At 58.0% G+C, this 16971-nt stretch overlaps 6 protein-coding genes across 6 annotated transcripts; 3 read left to right on the top strand and 3 right to left on the bottom strand.

The window, feature by feature from the left end:
• Positions 1-922: 922 nt before the first annotated feature.
• On the top strand, positions 923-2423 carry C8Q71DRAFT_788422 (3,4-dihydroxy-2-butanone 4-phosphate synthase-domain-containing protein). The gene is made up of 3 exons (XM_047925219.1): positions 923-1542; positions 1595-1716; positions 1766-2423. The coding sequence occupies exons 1-3, from the start codon at positions 1205-1207 to the stop codon at positions 2128-2130; spliced, it is 825 nt and encodes a 274-aa protein (XP_047773411.1). The 5' UTR covers positions 923-1204; the 3' UTR covers positions 2131-2423.
• Positions 2424-2445: 22 nt separating this feature from the next.
• On the top strand, positions 2446-4623 carry C8Q71DRAFT_387804 (sphingolipid C9-methyltransferase). The gene is made up of 10 exons (XM_047918244.1): positions 2446-2907; positions 2965-3117; positions 3166-3296; positions 3354-3509; positions 3561-3662; positions 3715-3839; positions 3887-4087; positions 4140-4190; positions 4245-4361; positions 4417-4623. The coding sequence occupies exons 1-10, from the start codon at positions 2502-2504 to the stop codon at positions 4427-4429; spliced, it is 1455 nt and encodes a 484-aa protein (XP_047773412.1). The 5' UTR covers positions 2446-2501; the 3' UTR covers positions 4430-4623.
• A 612-nt stretch (positions 4624-5235) lies between these two features.
• On the bottom strand, positions 5236-6533 carry C8Q71DRAFT_387769 (uncharacterized protein). The gene is made up of 8 exons (XM_047918243.1): positions 6153-6533; positions 6081-6096; positions 5944-6026; positions 5879-5892; positions 5735-5825; positions 5606-5670; positions 5477-5553; positions 5236-5419 (listed from the first exon to the last, which is right to left on the bottom strand). The coding sequence occupies exons 1-8, from the start codon at positions 6242-6244 to the stop codon at positions 5390-5392; spliced, it is 468 nt and encodes a 155-aa protein (XP_047773413.1). The 5' UTR covers positions 6245-6533; the 3' UTR covers positions 5236-5389.
• Positions 6534-12168: 5635 nt separating this feature from the next.
• C8Q71DRAFT_717584 (uncharacterized protein) lies at positions 12169-12468 on the bottom strand (the record flags this gene model as incomplete). The annotated part of the gene is made up of 1 exon (XM_047921174.1): positions 12169-12468. A coding segment is annotated over one exon (300 nt), but the record flags the coding sequence as incomplete, so codon positions are not given.
• A 560-nt stretch (positions 12469-13028) lies between these two features.
• On the bottom strand, positions 13029-13883 carry C8Q71DRAFT_693639 (uncharacterized protein; the record flags this gene model as incomplete). Its single annotated transcript, XM_047919889.1, has 1 exon — positions 13029-13883. A coding segment is annotated over one exon (855 nt), but the record flags the coding sequence as incomplete, so codon positions are not given.
• A 1650-nt stretch (positions 13884-15533) lies between these two features.
• Positions 15534-16173, top strand: C8Q71DRAFT_727805 (uncharacterized protein; the record flags this gene model as incomplete). Its single annotated transcript, XM_047921899.1, has 2 exons — positions 15534-15606; positions 15635-16173. The coding sequence occupies 2 exons, from the start codon at positions 15534-15536 to the stop codon at positions 16171-16173; spliced, it is 612 nt and encodes a 203-aa protein (XP_047773416.1).
• Between the last annotated feature and the right edge of the window lie 798 nt (positions 16174-16971).

Below are 16971 nucleotides of genomic sequence, written 5' to 3' on the forward strand. Positions count from 1 at the left end.
ATGGCGGTCGTACGCAATGCAGAGCTGGGCTCACAGTCGGTACCGGCGCCGTGGCAGCCGTCGTGGAAGCGGAAGCCGCTTGCCACGAAGAAGTCGTGGCGATGCAAGCAGACTAGAGTCAGCGCACTGCTGATGAGGGGAAAATATGGAGACTGCTCACGGGGGAATGAGGGCGATGAGGTCACCACTGGCGCGATCTGTGAGCATGGCCTCGACGACGATACACCCTTCGCCATTCGTACCGCAGCCACCTGCATGCACTCTACTGTCAGCAAAAAACAATTGTAGTATGTGTCGCGGATGAAAACCTGGTCTGAGGATAAGTAGAGGGTAGTCTCAGGACTCAGCAACATAACGGAAAGGTAGACATGCGAGAGACTCACGCAATGAGGCCCTGGGCCCCCCAGTGAAAAGGAGTTGCCCTGTCTGTGAATACAAGTGGGGCTAGAGGGATGTGGCCAGTGCAAGGATCTACGCCGACGTCGCTCGCCACCTACGGGTGCCATAGCTGCACCTGCAACACCACGTCAATTGGTATCGGGTGATTGGGGTTAATTGACGGACGCCGTCCAGCGATCATGCCCCGAAGTTCAGTCCCACCGAAAGAACTGGCTCTTTGTAGATTGTGACCGACTGGTGGACGATGCAGCACTGGAGACGCGCAGCATCTCGTCTCTGTCAACTTGCTGGACAGTTGTCTGGAATATATTATCAGCGGCGTCGACGGAAAGTGTCAATGTGCGCGTGGTCACTACAACTGCATTTCATAACGGATCAGTTGGCAACAAGTTGGCAAGTACATACTAAGACTTCTCCTTCGCCACTACGGCGCCCGCGAGCAGTTGAACGTTGATCAGCCGCTGGTACGGCAACGTGGTACCGACGCGAGCAATACCCTGGATAATATTACCCAGTACTCAGACTGCGACTCAATTGTGTTTTCATCTGCGCAACGTCTCTTGAGTGTCTCACGGGAAACACTAGTACTGACTCACTCATTAGCGTCGAATGGATTATGCAGCTGTGTCCGTAAGGGTCAAGACGGCGCACAGAGGAGCGCCTGCTTACTCCGGTCTCGTGAATGACCGCCCTGACCAATCTGCCACTACGAACGACCATATAATTCAGCAGCCTCCAATGTCTTCCGTGCCCGACCTCGACGACTCTGCCCGCCGCTTTGCTGCTCGACCCGCCTGCCGTGGACATGGCGCCAGTTGCGACCTCGCCTGAGTCATCTTCCGCACCGCCCACACCGCTCAAGCACCAGCCCGGCCCTCCTATCGTCGACCACACAGCTCCCATGGAGGGCGACTCACATCCCGCACCCAAGCTCCCCAAGCACTCTGCAAGACCACAGGCGGTCGATGCGCATGCGCGAGCAGAGTTTGCGTTCGACGGTATGGAGGAGGCGCTGGAGGCGTTTGGGCGCGGAGAGTTCGTCGTGGTGATGGACGATGAGGGGCGGGAGAACGAGGGCGACTTGATCATCGCGGCAAGCGAGGTATCCACGGAGAAGATGGCTTGGATGATCAAACATACGAGGTGCGCAGACACATTGCAGAGGGTGTGCGCGAGCTGACATGTCCGCACGCAGCGGGTACATCTGCATTGCGCTCCCGGGGGAGCGGCTGGACGAGCTCGCGATCCCGATGATGGTCTCTGAGAATCAGGACCCACACCGGACGGCGTACACAGTCACAGTAGACTACAGACACGGTGCGCCCATCCGTCCTCCTCCCTCGCCGCCGATCTCACTTTCACGCAGGCACAACTACCGGCATCTCCGCGCACGACCGCGCCCTCACCGCACGCGCCCTCGCCTCTCCATCCTCGCAGCCCTCCCACTTCTCCCGCCCGGGACATCTGGTCCCGCTGCGCGCGCGACCGGGGGGCATCCTCGCGCGGCGCGGGCACACCGAGACAGGGGTGGACATGTGCGCGCTCACGGGCCTCCCGCGCGCGGGCGTGCTCTGTGAGCTTGTGGAGGACGACGAGGCGGGGAGCATGATGCGGCGGGACGGGTGTCGACGGTTTGCGGATCGGTGGGGGCTGAAGATGATTAGCGTGGATATGTTAGCGGAGTGGAGACGACAGAAGGAGGGCGCGCAAAACGGGAACGGGCATCCATAAGTATACGTAAGTGATGTGTACGGTCTGTAGCTGCGTCGCATTCGGTGCGTCGGGAAATGTAACCACTCAGTTAGTCGTCCGCGGTGTGCATGCTCCTGTGGCCCTCCGTGCCGAGACGCTTCCCGAACACGAGTTGCATACGGGCTTGTGGGCCGCAGTCCACGTACGTTGGACCCACAATGAATACAAGTTGTATGGATGTGATGGAATGCAAGTCTGCAACGTAGACACAATTCGGGATTCGCGAGTGGGAGATCTGAGATCAGTGATTGCCGTCCGAATGCGATCGAGATGTGGTTTGCTGGCAGCGGCTGGCAGCGGTGTATAAATACTGGAGGAGTGTCTTGCGAGTGCCCGCCGCGTCGTCCAGCATGGCGTCCCCCCTAGTCACAACGACGGACACGCCCGCCATCAAGAACGCCCCCGTCGTCGGCCTCGCAGAGGGCAACGGCTCCTTCAGCAATGTCCACCTCGCCGCCCTCGTCCTCGGCGTGCCCTGGCTCGTCAAGCGCATGCTGCCCATCGTCAACCGCGGCGGCTTCAAGACGTACCTCTTCCTCGTCCTGCTCCTCGGCGTCCCCGTCACGTTTGCGTACTGGACCCTCATGAGCATGTACGGCCCGCGCAAGAACACCAAGGTCGCGCTCCCCGGCAAGGACATCGAGCAGTACATCACCATCAAGGACGCCGAGCTCCGCGACAAGTTCCACGGCAAGGAGAAGATCCCCATGCAGGTCTTCCACGACGCGTACTTTGACGGCAAGATCGAGTTCAACGGTGAGCACGTCGAGCGTCGTCCCGCCAACGCGCCCCTGACGCCCTCTTCCGTCGCAGGCGACGTCCTCGATATCCTCGAACAGCGCCACGACTGGGCCAAGATGGTCTTCACGCCCGAGCTCTTCAAATTCGTCCTGTGCAACCTCATCCCCGACGTGGTCTTCCACAAGCGCAGCCAGGACGAGGAGCAGATCCGTGACAACTACGACCGTATGTCCCTGTCCCTCCGTCTTCCCTTCCATGTCTGAGCACATGTAGGCGGCGACGACTTCTACGAATGGTTCCTCGGCCCGCGCATGATCTACACCTCCGGCATCGTCAGCACCCTCGACGAGGAGGAGTCCCTCGAGCAGCTGCAGGACAACAAACTGACCGTCGTCTGCGAGAAGGCAAGTCCTCCAGCTGCCCCTGCCAGCGCGCACGACCGTTGACTCCGGACACTGCAGCTCGGGCTCACTCCCAGCGACCGTGTGCTCGACATCGGCTGTGGCTGGGGGACCCTCGCCGCCTTCGCCGCGAAGAACTACGACTGTGCTTCCGTCACCGGCGTCACGCTCAGTCGCAACCAGGCAAAATTCGGCAACGACCGCATCCAGAAGAATGTGAGTGTCGTCTGCAGCCGTTGTCAGTCCTCCGCGCTGACGAGCGTTCAGGGCGGTGATCCCGCGCGCCACAAGATCTTGTGCCTCGACTACCGCGACATCCCCGGCGAAGAGGGCACGTATACCAAGATCGTCAGTCTCGAGATGGCCGAGGTATGCACGTCCGTTGCCAGGTCCCGCCGCCGCTGTCTGACCCCGCCCACAGCATGTCGGCATTCGGCGCTACCAGACCTTCCTCAAGCAGATCTACAACCTCCTCGCCGACGACGGCGTCTTCTTCCTCCAGGTCGCCGGTCTGCGCCCCCACTGGCAGTACGAAGACCTCATCTGGTCTGTCCGCGCTTCCGTCCTCGGGACCAGATGCTAACTGTGCGCAGGGGCTTGTTCATGAACAAGTACATATTCCCCGGCGCCGACGCGTCCTGCTCGCTGGGCTGGGTCGTGAGTCAGGTCGAGAGCGCCGGGTTCGAGGTGAAGAACATCGACGTGCTCGGCGTGCACTACAGCGCGACGATCTGGCGGTGGTACAAGAACTGGCTCGCGAACAAGGACAAGGTCGTCGCGGCCTACGGCGAGCGGTCCGTGGTCCCTCCGTCGCTGCAGTCCAGGGTGCTGACAATCGGAACACAGGTGGTACAGGATCTGGGTCTTCTTCCTCGCGTACTCGGTCATCATCGCCCGGTAGGTGGTCTTCGAACGCGGCCGCTGGGACACTCGCTCACGTTGGTCTCGCAGCAACGGAGGCTCGTCCCTCTTCCAGCTGACGCTCCACAAGAACCTCAACGCGTACCCGCGCATCCACGGGCTTCGCAACCACAACTCAATCCGCGTCAACCCTTCGCGGGTAATCTCGTATGTGCCGGCTTTCCTCGTGTCGCGCCCCTTTCGCTGACTGGCTGTCCGTCAGGCCGGCCGAGTAAAAGCGCACTGTGCTCCGGGTGGCGAGACTCCTCGCGGTTACGTTAGTACAGATAGAAATTTGCCCGACATGTATGCATGTCGCCCACGGGCCTAATATCCTTTGCACTGCTGTCCGTTGCGTCGAAGCCGGCCAAGTGGCGATTGTCAAACAGAAGTTGTCGCTCGCGAAAGCTGTCTTTGCTAACCGGCCCGTGTGCACAATATGGCTTTGTCGGCACAGGGGAACACCAACTCGCTGGCGGGACGCGACGGTCCATTCCATACCGAGCCGCGACGCGAAACAAAAAGCTCAGCGCTACCAGGTGCGCCCATACCGACGGGAATGTCTCGTCGTGTGGGTAAATTGACAGGCAGCCTGAGTGCGTTCACCTCAAGCTAGGGGTGCCGTTCAGTGCCGTTACATCTTCGACGAATGATAAGGGCGTGCATGTTGCGAGTAGCTAATATGGCAAGGGTACAACACGACGAGCGACTCGCTGACGGTCCTCACCGACGCCACAACGGCGGTTGGGCTCACGCTCCAGAGCCATTCGTTCCCATTCTTCGGCCATTTGCACGACTGCTTCGTACTCGCCTTCCCAGTCGCGGTCAACGTTCTCGTGGGATCTCTGGAGCAGGCGGATCCGGCGAGCACCCGCGGTGTTCTCTCTTCAACTTGGCGAAACGCTGTAGAGCCGTCGAGACCGCACCAGCTTCGTTTGTCTCCGTGAGCCTGCGCAGGAGCACTTCGTCCAACTCCGCCGCGGCATCTGGGTGGTCGATCGGAGCCGAGCGTGTATAAGGACTGGATCCACGCTTCCCGCACCTCTTCTTAACGTGAGCATAATTGTGTGAACAACCGTTCATTTACGCCTCAGTCGTACATGCACCTCTCAATAGGAGCGCGTTACAGTTTTACATAAATAAGTATAGAGACAAACCGAGCCTTCCGCAACTCAGTAGCAGATGCAGCCCGCGAATTAATCACAGAATGTGATGGCAAGATTAACCTGCGAGGAGTTGTGTTCAGCTCAATCCAAACCAAGAAAGCATACGCTCGGACTCACGTTGTTGGCGCCGCAACCAACGATAGCAAAGTTGTCGTTGGGCTGGCGGTATGCCTTCGGGCAGCTAGCGCTAGTGCCTATATGGTCCTCGTTAGACTGCCGGCGTACACAGTGAAGATCTGAACTCACAGTCGGTACCGGAGCCATCGCAGCCGTCGTAGTAGCCAAAGCCGCTCGTCACCGAGAACTCATGACTATGCACGGACGCACAGGAGTCAGTGTGCCGCTATTGAGGAAGAACGAATGGAGATCGCTCACGGGGAGATCAGAGAGATGTCGGCAGCGCTGCCGCCATTCTTGAGCGTCGCCTCGACGAGGGTACACCCTTCGCCATTATTACCGCAGCCGCCTATATACACTCCAGTGTCAGCGAAAAATCACAATGTGCCGCGGATGACAAACCGGTCTGGAGGAAACTAGAGGACAGTCAGCAGCATGCCGGAAAGGTAGACATGCGAAAGACTCACGCAATGAGGCCGAGGGCCTCGCCGTTGCTGGTCCACGCCCCGCCGGTGGAGAGAAGCTGACCGGTCTGTGAATACAAGTGGGGCTAGAGGGAATGTGCTCAGTACAACAACCGACGTCGATGTCGCTCGTCGCTTACAGTGCCACGACCGCACCTGCAAGACCACGCCGATTAGTATCGGGCAAGAGGAGTCAATCGACGGACACATACTTGTTGTTGAAGGTAACGGTGTGAGACTCAGCGTTGACCTGCAGGAAGGCGACGGCCGCGGAGAGGGCTCCGATGGCGAGCTTGAAAAACATGTTGAGGCAAGAGGTCGAATTGAGTCTGAAGACTGGAATTTGAGGCTCTGCTGGGGTGTCTTAGCTGGTAGAAGCTGCTGTAGCCGTGCACCCTCCGTAAGCTTTTATACCTCGCAGGCCTCAGCTTGTCAGCCGACGACTTGACATGAATTCCGCTTTCGGACGGTGCTGCATGTAGGCGGCACTGGAATCTGTCAGGCTTGTACTCCGTCCGACAACCGTGTCCCGAAGTCTAGTCAATTCGAAAGAATTAGTTCGTGACCGACTGGGTGGGCGATGCAGCAGAGCCGAGCAGCATCTCGTCTCTCTCTGTCAAGTCCCTGGGACGAGTGACTTCGGCAATGGGTTTCACTGCCTCGATTACCAGCGTTGTCACTGACGTGCGACAGAACGGCTGACAAGGAGGGCAATGCGCAAGATGCGTATGCAACTCGTGGTCTGAGAGCGCATGGTCATGTCAAAACGGATCAGCAAGCAGAACTTACCACACCCATGCATACGTACTAATCCAGCCTGTCCCGCAATAATTCTACGAAGATATAACCCGTACTCAGTGACTCGCGTACATTGTCGCCGCGAAATAGAAAGGGTGGCAGGACATACCGGAGTGTCAGTTGCGATTGAAACCAGGCATCGGGACGATTGAGAGACGCTAACATCCAGGATCAAGGTATCGACACCCTCGAGTGTTCTCGTTGTGGCAGCCGCCAGCTTCCGGCTCCGACTTGCTGGAGATCAAGCTTCGCCTCCACCGGTACCACGTCCGATGAGCGGTGCAACACGGAAGAGAAAACACGGACATAAAAGGCGAAAACAGGCCCAGGGTATGTTCCACGACATGCGTGAGGCACTTTTGCCGTTGCTGTTTGACTTGAAAGGGCACTGCAGACTTGAAGTTGGGCAAACCGCAACACGGGTGTACATTGCCTACGAGTAACCTTTGACAGATCGACACAAGCCCAGGATTACAATGCATCATTCTGTAGAAATGTTGAGATATCACAGGCTGTCAACAGGCGGATCAAGCACCTCACGGTCAAGAAATCCGCCTAGCTTTAGATTGAGTCTGGACGACGGCACAGTGTCCGTCATCAGTCATCATGCGGGCCTCAGGACGACTCTCATTTGCACGAGATAGAGGATCGTCCAAATGAATGTATTGTCATCTAGAACAGCCCCATGAGCGTGACACTCAGGTCATATCAGAGCGAGGACAGCCTACAGATCATTGCAGTACTACTGCCAGTGACAGCGGCGGGCGACTCCAGGTTGCCCGAGGGGCGCATCACTAACATCGTTTCCCTCAGTTTGAGCACATCGCGACACGCCATAGTACGGTGAATCGACGATCAGTCATGCAGCAGTCAACCGTGGCTTGACCGTGGCAATTTCATGTCACGCACACTGACCAGCGTGGTGGCTGAGCGCTAGAAGTGGCGGTCGGTGAGAACAGAATCTGAGATTGGGCATTCGCACGGTTCGGTGGCGGTGTTCAGTGTCTGCAGCTGTTTGTCCGGTGTAACTTGAACATGCAGACCGGAAGCTACCTGAACGCATCACCGACGCCTAGCTGGCGGATATCTTCTACCGTGGTACTCGACGCTCAGTGAGTATTATTCGCTCACATTGCCGCAATTAATGACGCTGGGCATCGATCAAGTGTTGAGAGCATTCATTCGACCCGTCAGGCCGTCCAAAGGATCAAATGCTAAGTCCAAGCCATGCGGTGACCATATCTACTGATTTGATCGCAATAGCTCTCCCATTCCGGTCCAGTGGTCACGGTACGGGATATACGTATGCCGACTTCATGGATCTCCTGTCGTAGGTATGTCATGGTCTCGCCATCAGCCAGTCAGTGCTCTATGTACTGGGATACGACTAGTAGAGTAGTACAGCGAGTGTGTGTGACACTAGATACGGTGAGGGGCGGTTGCTTTAACGTAAGAGACGAAGCGCGCCAGCCTAATTAATTCCGAGCGATCTCGGAAGGTCTGTATGAGAGATGATGAGTCGCGCGAGGGACTCAGAAAGAGTGGGAAAGGATGCGGTTGTGGGGCGCAGCCCGAAGGGCTGCCCGACTCAAAGAGTCTGCCTGGACCTGGGGGCAACGGGTGAGCCGCGAGGGCGGGTGGGTTGATACCGCAGCCCTGCGTTTCCGTTGCCTCTGCTGGCCGCAGGATAGACACGTCGAGCCCAAGAAATGTTGTGAGATTGGGTTTGTTGCGGCGTGTGCTGCGTGAAGAGGGAGTGGAGGGTGGGGAAAACGAGAGGTCTTCGAAAGCTCGTAGCGGCTGCTGGGCTTTCGAGAGTGATCGTCGGAGTGAGCGCGCAGAAGGAGAGCGATGCGCGCCTAATCTCCTCCTGCGTGCGTAGACTCACTTCTACGCGCCGCTCGTGCCTCGCTTCGCTTAGAGTCACATCTATGTACTGGGATACGACTAGTAGAGTAGTACAGCGAGTGTGTGTGACACTAGATACGGTGAGGGGCGGTTGCTTTAACGTAAGAGACGAAGCGCGCCAGCCTAATTAATTCCGAGCGATCTCGGAAGGTCTGTATGAGAGATGATGAGTCGCGCGAGGGACTCAGAAAGAGTGGGAAAGGATGCGGTTGTGGGGCGCAGCCCGAAGGGCTGCCCGACTCAAAGAGTCTGCCTGGACCTGGGGGCAACGGGTGAGCCGCGATACCCAAATCTATAAGACGACTGCGGCGGCGCGTTGCGGCGAAGCCGTTACACCCAGTTTTTAAGTCGACGTACCTTGTCGTCAGCGTTGTGTGCGGAGTCTATCGCGGCGGAGGCATTGCGTAGCGAGTGACTTCGTTGTGCACTGGCGAGTTCTGCAGGTAGGGTGCCATGATGACAGCGTGTTTGCGGAGGTAGAGCTTGAAGCTCTCTCCGCTCCATCGCCCAATTGACTTGACGACGTCAAAGGGGACCCCCCGGAGTAGGTATTCTAGGGTGGCTCCTATGCGGATGCCATGTCCCTGCATCGCTGGTAAGTTCTCGGCCGCTGTGATGGTCTCTAACCTGGCGAGGAAGTCTCGGCGCGTGAGCGGCCGGTGGGCCTTCTGAGTGTGCCTCCTTGCGAAAAGGGGTCCCTGACGCGGTGGTTGGTTGACTTCCAAGTGGTTTGCCAGAGCTGCCGTGGGGTCAAGCGCGCCGGTTTGTGCTGGTGCTACCTTCGTACTTGGTAAGTGGAACACGGTCACTTTGTAACCGTGCCGATCTTGGTCATGCCTGATGTCCGCTGGCTTGACATGTCTGGCGGGCTCGAACGTCGTGAGTGTTGGTACTGTGAACTCGCCGAGTCGTGCTGCCGTGAAGAACACTGTGGTGAGGCATGCAAAGACTGCCGCGTCCAGCGGCAGCTTGATGTCGAGGTGCCGGCGAATCATGAGCATGAAGTCGAGGGTGACCGGGGCGCGCTTTGGGCGTTTGGAGGTGGGAGGCGCTAGCTTCTCGGCGCCCTTGAGGGCCGTGCGCATCTCCGCCTCTTCGATGTTCCAGGGCAGTCCATGGAGAACGTGCCAAGCGTGGACGCCCGCGATGTAATTTCGCAGGGTCGCTCCGCTGTACAGTCCGGCGCATCCTGCTATGAACGCCAGGATGAGAATGCGGCTCGCAGGCCCTCGCTGGCCTTCTGGTACCTCACGGGTGTCGCAGAATACATGGTAGGTCAGTAGCCCGGCGCCGTATGTGTCTCGGGTGCCTTTCGTGTACGACGAGAGCAGGACCTGCATGATCCTGTCTAGGTCTTCCTCCGCTAGGTTGCCAATCCTCTGGCCCTCGTTGTCGTTCAAGCCCCGTGAGTTCTGTGGTCTCCATTTCTGCAATCGGTCTCTCGCTAGGCAATGAGGACGCAGATCGGACGGTTTTGGTGTCAGGCTGCTTGGGTACGGGCGCGGGCGCGCAGTGGCAATGTGATGTGCTGTGGCCGGTCTGCTGGTTCTTCTCGTGCTGCCATTGAACCGTGATGGTGCGTTACTCATCCCACTGCCTGTTAGTTCGGATGCGCCATTCGAGGGTGGCATCGACTTCGCGCTGCTCTTCGGCGCGAGCACGCTCCAGAGCCGCGTCAATGCCTTTGGCGGCTGCTCTTGGGTAGCGCCCTTCTCGGTGCAATCTGAGCTCGGTGGCGGTAAGTGGTTCTTCTGAGTCAATGATGAACCGGGTGAGCTCCCGCGGGAGTGGGATGGGCGGCAAGAGGAGAGAGCGAGGTGGGTATATGCCTCGAGAGGGCTGGTCTGCGGGGTTGCTTGCGCTTGGGACATAGGCGGTATGTATACACTCGTCGCTTCCGAGTGCGGCCAGGTGTTCGAGCAGGCGCTGGAATACCCCGTTAACCGCTGGGTTGCGGCTTCTGCGGTTCCGCCAACCTTCGACAACTCCTGCGTTGTCGCCGTGGAGCCGGAAGTGTTCCCCTGTCCCTCGGGCGGCTGTGATGCTGCGCGCAAGGAACTCAAACCCCACCGCTTCCGCCCATCCGATGTCGCGCTCGCCGTCGAGTGTCCTCCATCCGGGTATGAGCCGCCAGGCTCGCCAATGGTCACCGACTGTGATTGCGATGCCGATCCCAGAACTAGCGTCGGAGAAGGCTGCGAAGTCGATAAGGTTGGCTGGGGTTGGTATTGGGCGCCGGAGGATGGGCTGCTGGAGGGTCTGAACCCACCACGCAAGATCTGTGTGTACTGTTCTAGTGGCGGAATGTGGCACGAACGGACGATTACCGCCAACTCGGAGCATAGCCTCCAGGCCGGTGAGGTAAGCTCTTCCTCGTGGGACCACCAGCGACGAGTGTAGTAGCTTTCCGTAGAGCTTCTGTACCTCCTCCAACGTGTGCGTGCCGTTCCGCGCGTGCTGCCAGTCCGTGATGGCGGCCAGGTACTTGGCCTTCTTGCGGTCTGGCAGCCCGACCGTGAGTTGCTGTACATCCCACTCCAGGCCTGTGAACACCTGCGCTGTGCAGAAGTCGGAGTCCTTGGTGCGTTCCCACGGGATTCCGAGCACTTCGGAGAGGCGATCAACGTCGGCCAGGTTGTAGCAGTACGCCTGATCACTCTCTGGCCGCGGTGAGCTGAGGGACAGGTCCTGGAGAGGATATGCACAGTCTTCGTCAAATTGGTCGACTGTGCCATCCTCAAAAGTCTCCACCCCAAACCACAGCCTACCTCGGGTGTGTTTACGGCCTTCTGCTGCCAAGGCGGTGTGCCAGATCTTGCGCCGCGCGTTATATTCCGCAAGTGCACACGGAGGATCCTCGCCAGGAAGTGGTCGTCGACCCATTTCGACACCGGGCCCATGCCGTTTGCTCTGATGAGGTCGGCGCCGGCGTCTGCAATCGTGCCGTACATACCTGCTGATGGTGTCTCCCCAAATGCGAGACACACGTCGACGTGGAGTGTGTTTCTGCCTGTACGCACGACTGTGCCTGGCCACTGGTCGGGATGTAGTGGGACAGTTCGGTATGCCTCCGCGACGTCTCGAATGGCAACCTGCGAGCCTGGGGGCAGCCTCCAGATGAGTAGGCATATGGTCGTGAAAGTACCCCAGGTACACGGGAAGCGATCAGAATCAATGAACGAATTAATAGATGGATTATGAAGAGACGTAGATGGCGTGCGAGGGAAGGAGAAATTCTGGACCAAGCGAAACTGTCCCGGCTTTGCCGGCTTTGGGATGACGGAGATGGGCGATGATTGGAAAGGACCGAGTATATCTGAGAGCTCAACCTCCGTGAAGGGCCCGATGTACCTTCCTTTGGCTTCCTCGCGTTGCACGATGCCCTGGAAGATGCTATCGTGGGCGAGGGTGGTCGGATGGTTGGGTGGTGCTTGCGTGCGATTGATGACCGGGATGTCGATCCGGAACCCGACCCGAAGTCCAGCTTCAAGCCCCGGGTACCTCGCGCGCAGACCTGTCGCCTCAAGCTGTCTCCCCCACTCGTTTGCCTGGTACGGGGTTCGAGGGCGTGAGCGGCTCTGCTCGAGGGCAGTTCTGGGCCCCATGGGTTGCCTTCCCGCATCCCGAGCAGATATGCCTGTTGTCGTGGAGGCTGCTGCGACAGCCCCTGCCTCGCTGCCAGTCGTAGCAGAGGGAGCGGCCATCTTTGAGCATGAAGTCCTTTCCGGAGCGTTTTGACATGACCTCGAAGGCCTTGTTCCATGTGTGGGTCGCGTCGCAGTCGAAGACGCGGTGCTTGTGGCGGCCAAGGCAGGTGGCGCAGGCCGGGAGGCTTGTCCCGTCTGCGCCGCTCGGAAAAACCTGCTTGCGATCCTGTGGATACGGATCTGTCGCCGTTCTAGCCGGATGCTTTGCTGAGCGACTACCTACGGTCTCTGCTTGACCTCGCTGCGCCCCCGAGCTGCTGCCCGCAACCGGCGCGCTGGGTTTATTGATTGTCTGCGACTGTTGCGTGGAGTACAAGGTGCGTGTATGCGTGTTGCGTGTATGAATGTTGCGTGTTGCGTGTATGCGTGTTGCGTGTTGCGTGTTGCGTGTATGCGTGGTGCGTGTTGCGTGTTGCGTGTTGCGTGTTGCGTGTAGCGTAATATGTGGCGTGTAGGAACGTGAGTGAGGAGACGTGCATGCATGCCACGTGGGGATGTAGTATGCGTGAGCGAGGAGACATGTATGCGTAGGGATGTGTGCGTGAGCGAAGCGGTGCGAGTGGGTTCGTGGATCGTTGATGGTGTCCGAGAATTCAAGTGGAGAATTGATTGTCAGCACTGTTCTGCTATTGACGGGATAACGGTGCCACTTACGTCGTGCAGAATGTCTACCATGTCTCTCCGCAGTCGGTATGCTTTGTCGTACGCCTCAAGGAGGAGGCTCTCCACGATGATGCTGATGTCCCATGCTCCCTTCGGTGTGTTCAGGGCACGGTGCCAAGCGCGCCGCTGCTCAGCTTGATAGATCAGGATGGCCTTGTTCTTGTTTTCGACCCGGGACTGCGCATACGCGTGCTCGTGGAGATTGCCCCAGAAGTCAGCTAACATGTTCATTCGGTCCGGGTCCCAGTGCGCTTCCTCCATGGCCTTTATGAACCGCGGTACAGCTTGCCAGAGCTGCTCCGTGGTAAGGTCCTGGTCGGGTGTGACCGCCTTCGTACCTCTGGCTGCCGCTGCGGGGGCCCAGGTGGGGCTCCCGTCTTCGCCCCGCCTCATGACCAACGCTTCGTCGTCGGTCTGCGCAAACGACGCGTCTGCTGCATCGAGGCCTGCGTTAGTGAAGTAGTGGAGCTCGACGTATTCGCCTTTGTCGAGCCTCCGTAGAGCAAAAGCCGCGGCTATGTTGAGCTCACCCGCGGGCGGAGGTCGTCTAGGGACCTTAGTGAACTTCCCCTTGTACTTCTTCCTCTCGTCCTTCCTGTCCTGCTCTTCCTCCTGCCTCTCCTGCTCTCTGCGCAGATTGTCTGCTTCGGCGGCCGCGGCCGCGGAGTCTCTCGCCGCTTGTTCTGCTGCCTCAATCTGAGCCTGCCAGCGGGCTATGTCCGCTGCGTTGGCCGTCCTCCACGCGTTCGTGAGCAGTGCGATTACCTGCTCTTGCGTTAGGCCCGCGGTGATCCAGGGCTGTCGAACCGCAGCATGGTCATCGCTCGCGTAGTCTGGTTCTTCGAGACCGTTTGGGTCGATGAGCAGAGGTTGTACCATAGTATTAAAAGCAAAGATCTGTAGTCTACGGATGTTGTGGTCTAGTGGAAGAAAACGAGAGGTCTTCGAAAGCTCGTAGCGGCTGCTGGGCTTTCGAGAGTGATCGTCGGAGTGAGCGCGCAGAAGGAGAGCGATGCGCGCCTAATCTCCTCCTGCGTGCGTAGACTCACTTCTACGCGCCGCTCGTGCCTCGCTTCGCTTAGAGTCACAACAACTACTGTATCTCCTAGTCGACTCTGACGGTAAATGCCCCGACGCATGAAGAGCCGTATCTCCGTTCTTGCACAGATGCAGACCAGGACAGCCTGGGACAAACTTACACGGCACAATATTAATTTAACCACCCTTCGGGCCGTCGCCGAGGCCCGACGGACTCGAGTGTCTGATGCCCGTTCTGCACCGGTACGTCTCATTGACGTTTCCCTTACTTATTCTTGATCCTCATCGTCCGCTCAGGCTGTCATAGCTAGACGTCAGACCGCGCACAATGCCGGCTCGGCTCGGCTACCTCGCAGATAACTTGACAATCGTAAAAGTAGCTAGGCTCTGCCGTTCATCGTCGGACTGTACACAGAAGATGGATCAGTGCCAGACTTGACCGGTTGCCCAGCGGTCCATGGCCTTGTGACACGGATGTCTTGTGTGACCATACTCGGCGTGAGAGATTTGATCATCGATTTTAGGGTGTGCACTGGACATCACGGACCGTCTAATACTGTCTCAGCCCCCGGGAGGGCTCGACGTCGTCGAGTCCTGTGCAGACCTTCTCGTGGTCCGGGGGGTAAGTAACCTCCAAAGAGGTGAAACGAACTGCACTATAACGGCCTCAGGTGAACACCACCCCAGAGGCCGCGGGCTGGAAGTCTTTTCCGCAACAGTTGTCCAAACTGGCCCGAATGCTAGCCCAGGAGTAGCCTGGTCTAGATGAACCCCGTTGGTCAAGCAGACCCCTGGAACATGAGCGAGATCGCTACGAGCTCATAGCGACCACGTCTACTGATGCGAATCACCGAGAACCTATGACGATAGCGGGGCAGGGACGTCTAAATTCCACGTAGATCCCGCATAGCAGTCGCGAAATGTTACCTGCACTAAAGAACAGGAAGACAACTACGTAGAACGGTCCCCTGTGAACCAGCGGGAAGATGCCTGCTCGACGCTGAGCATAACAACGGCGATGCCCAGCATGACTACGAAGGCGGTGTATTAGACGCCGACAACCGGACCGCATCAGCGATTAGTAATAAGACGATGACATCAGTGCCACATATCAGAACAGCCGGACCGACTGACACGACCCGTGGGCTGAACCAAACAGCACCCGCGTCACTAGGGAGACCGACCGGGAAACAACCACGGGACCCAGCATCCGAAACACGTGACCGTATCCGCGACAGAGATCAATTCGCGTCGAAGCGATGGCCCTACATAAAATCTTATAAAGGACCAAGGCAGGACGGCAAGTGGACAACCCAAAATGCCCCAAGCTATGCCCGCATGCTGCACGATTATGTCCTCCCCTCATTCAACATAAGCATAATATGACATAAACGCCCGTACGTCAAGTCACGTTATGGCAAAACCCTTGAAGTTATAAGTCAGGCTGAACCGTCAGGAAAAGACGCTCGTTGCTTGAACATGTTCCTCACCTTCTCTGTTGGCAAGAAGAAGCCAATCGCCACCACGGAGAAGACTCTGAAGCCCCCCAATGGTATGACCTACACCATATCCCATGTCAGAGACTGAACGATCTGAACAAGACCGACGTATACGTACCCGTCGACCCAATCCCCCAAGCTACGCCGTAGCTATCGACGTCTTCGTCGATGGAGAGCCCGAGAGAGATGTAGAGAACGGTACGGAAACGTGGATAGTGGACAAACAACCAGAGAGACCTCTTGCCCGTGGCCACATCTTGACCATGCGTCTGGTCGATCACGTGATTGGATCGGGCCGAATCTCAAAGGTCGATGGCCTAGCCCGCCACTGGGTCACATTCCGCCTCGCAGGTGCACGTGATGGCCTACGGGTCCGCGTACCCGTGCCCTGGGCCGGCCTCAGCGGGTACGCAACGCACACCCACACGTCACAGTACCACATGCTCTCACCGATCCCCGAACCCCACGTGCTGTTCCGGAACACCCCGCCCTTCGCCGATCCCGAATCAAACCCGTACCAATTCGAACTCACCTGTGGGAAGGAGATCCGGCTACGCGCCAAGCTAAACACAGCCGCAAACGGTGACGAATCAGTAGAGGAACAGCAAAGAGCTGAATGAAAGACACACCTACCCAACCAGTATGCAGTAGTCCACGCGGCCATGTAAATAGCCAAAGAAACCCAATTGCTGCCTGGAATGCCTACTCCGTCACTGATCAAGACCGATAGCACCCAGACTCAATACGAGAATCGAGGAAAGGCCCGCACCTGACACGGTGAGCCCTGACCGCGCCTGCATCCCTAATTAGTGAACGGAGCGTCAGTGCCCGAGCCCAAACAAGGGTAACGGAGCTGCTGTGCAGCCGATAAACGCCTGCAGACGCCCACTAACCGACAACCCTCCCTCTCAACCTATAGGTCGCGCCGCGGCACTAACGACCCTCCACCTACGACGGAGCCCAGCGAGCCCTAATGCACCAGCCCCAGAAAGGCCCTCTAGTTGACATTGTCACTAGAGAGAGAACAGATGAAAACATGAGCGCGATGCGCCCCTCCTCTGTGAGTCGTGCAATCAAAATGGATGGCGCCAAGGAACAGTCCTAACGACATGGTGTACGAGAACGTCTAGCAATGATAAGCGTCCCGACCAACCAACACGTAGGAGATGAAAATACGAACCCTGACAGGACTCAGGCTGTCCAGCCATAACGCAACGAAAACCAAGAGCCCGAGCAGGTGTCGACAGAACCTAAACCACCATCGCGCTGGAAGAGGCACGGCGCACAACATATGGCTACAATCCTACCTAACTTGTGAGCGGCGACATCACAATCCGCGGAAGTCTAACGCCTTCAGGACTCATGAACGATGGAATAGATATCCACTTCCCTGTGTTGGGCGACAGCCGACAGCGGAG

The sequence above is a fragment of the Rhodofomes roseus genome (genome assembly GCF_022264815.1).
Source record: "Rhodofomes roseus strain CIRM-BRFM 1785 chromosome Unknown C8Q71scaffold_34, whole genome shotgun sequence".
NCBI classification, from domain to species: domain Eukaryota; kingdom Fungi; phylum Basidiomycota; class Agaricomycetes; order Polyporales; family Fomitopsidaceae; genus Rhodofomes; species Rhodofomes roseus.

Excerpts from the sequence above, each read along its gene's own strand:
- C8Q71DRAFT_788422 (XM_047925219.1), top strand. The coding sequence starts at position 1,205 with ATGGCGCCAGTTGCGACCTCGCCTGAGTCATCTTCCGCACCGCCCACA. Across the intron at positions 1,543-1,594 it reads TGGATGATCAAACATACGAG|CGGGTACATCTGCATTGCGC; the intron begins GTGCGCAGACAC and ends GTCCGCACGCAG. Across the intron at positions 1,717-1,765 it reads CACAGTAGACTACAGACACG|GCACAACTACCGGCATCTCC; the intron begins GTGCGCCCATCC and ends ACTTTCACGCAG.
- C8Q71DRAFT_387769 (XM_047918243.1), bottom strand. The coding sequence starts at position 6,244 with ATGTTTTTCAAGCTCGCCATCGGAGCCCTCTCCGCGGCCGTCGCCTTC. Across the intron at positions 5,671-5,734 it reads GACATCTCTCTGATCTCCCC|TCATGAGTTCTCGGTGACGA; the intron begins GTGAGCGATCTC and ends GTCCGTGCATAG. Across the intron at positions 5,420-5,476 it reads TTGGTTGCGGCGCCAACAAC|GTTAATCTTGCCATCACATT; the intron begins GTGAGTCCGAGC and ends AACTCCTCGCAG.
- C8Q71DRAFT_387804 (XM_047918244.1), top strand. The coding sequence starts at position 2,502 with ATGGCGTCCCCCCTAGTCACAACGACGGACACGCCCGCCATCAAGAAC. Across the intron at positions 2,908-2,964 it reads CGGCAAGATCGAGTTCAACG|GCGACGTCCTCGATATCCTC; the intron begins GTGAGCACGTCG and ends CTTCCGTCGCAG. Across the intron at positions 3,118-3,165 it reads GATCCGTGACAACTACGACC|GCGGCGACGACTTCTACGAA; the intron begins GTATGTCCCTGT and ends GAGCACATGTAG.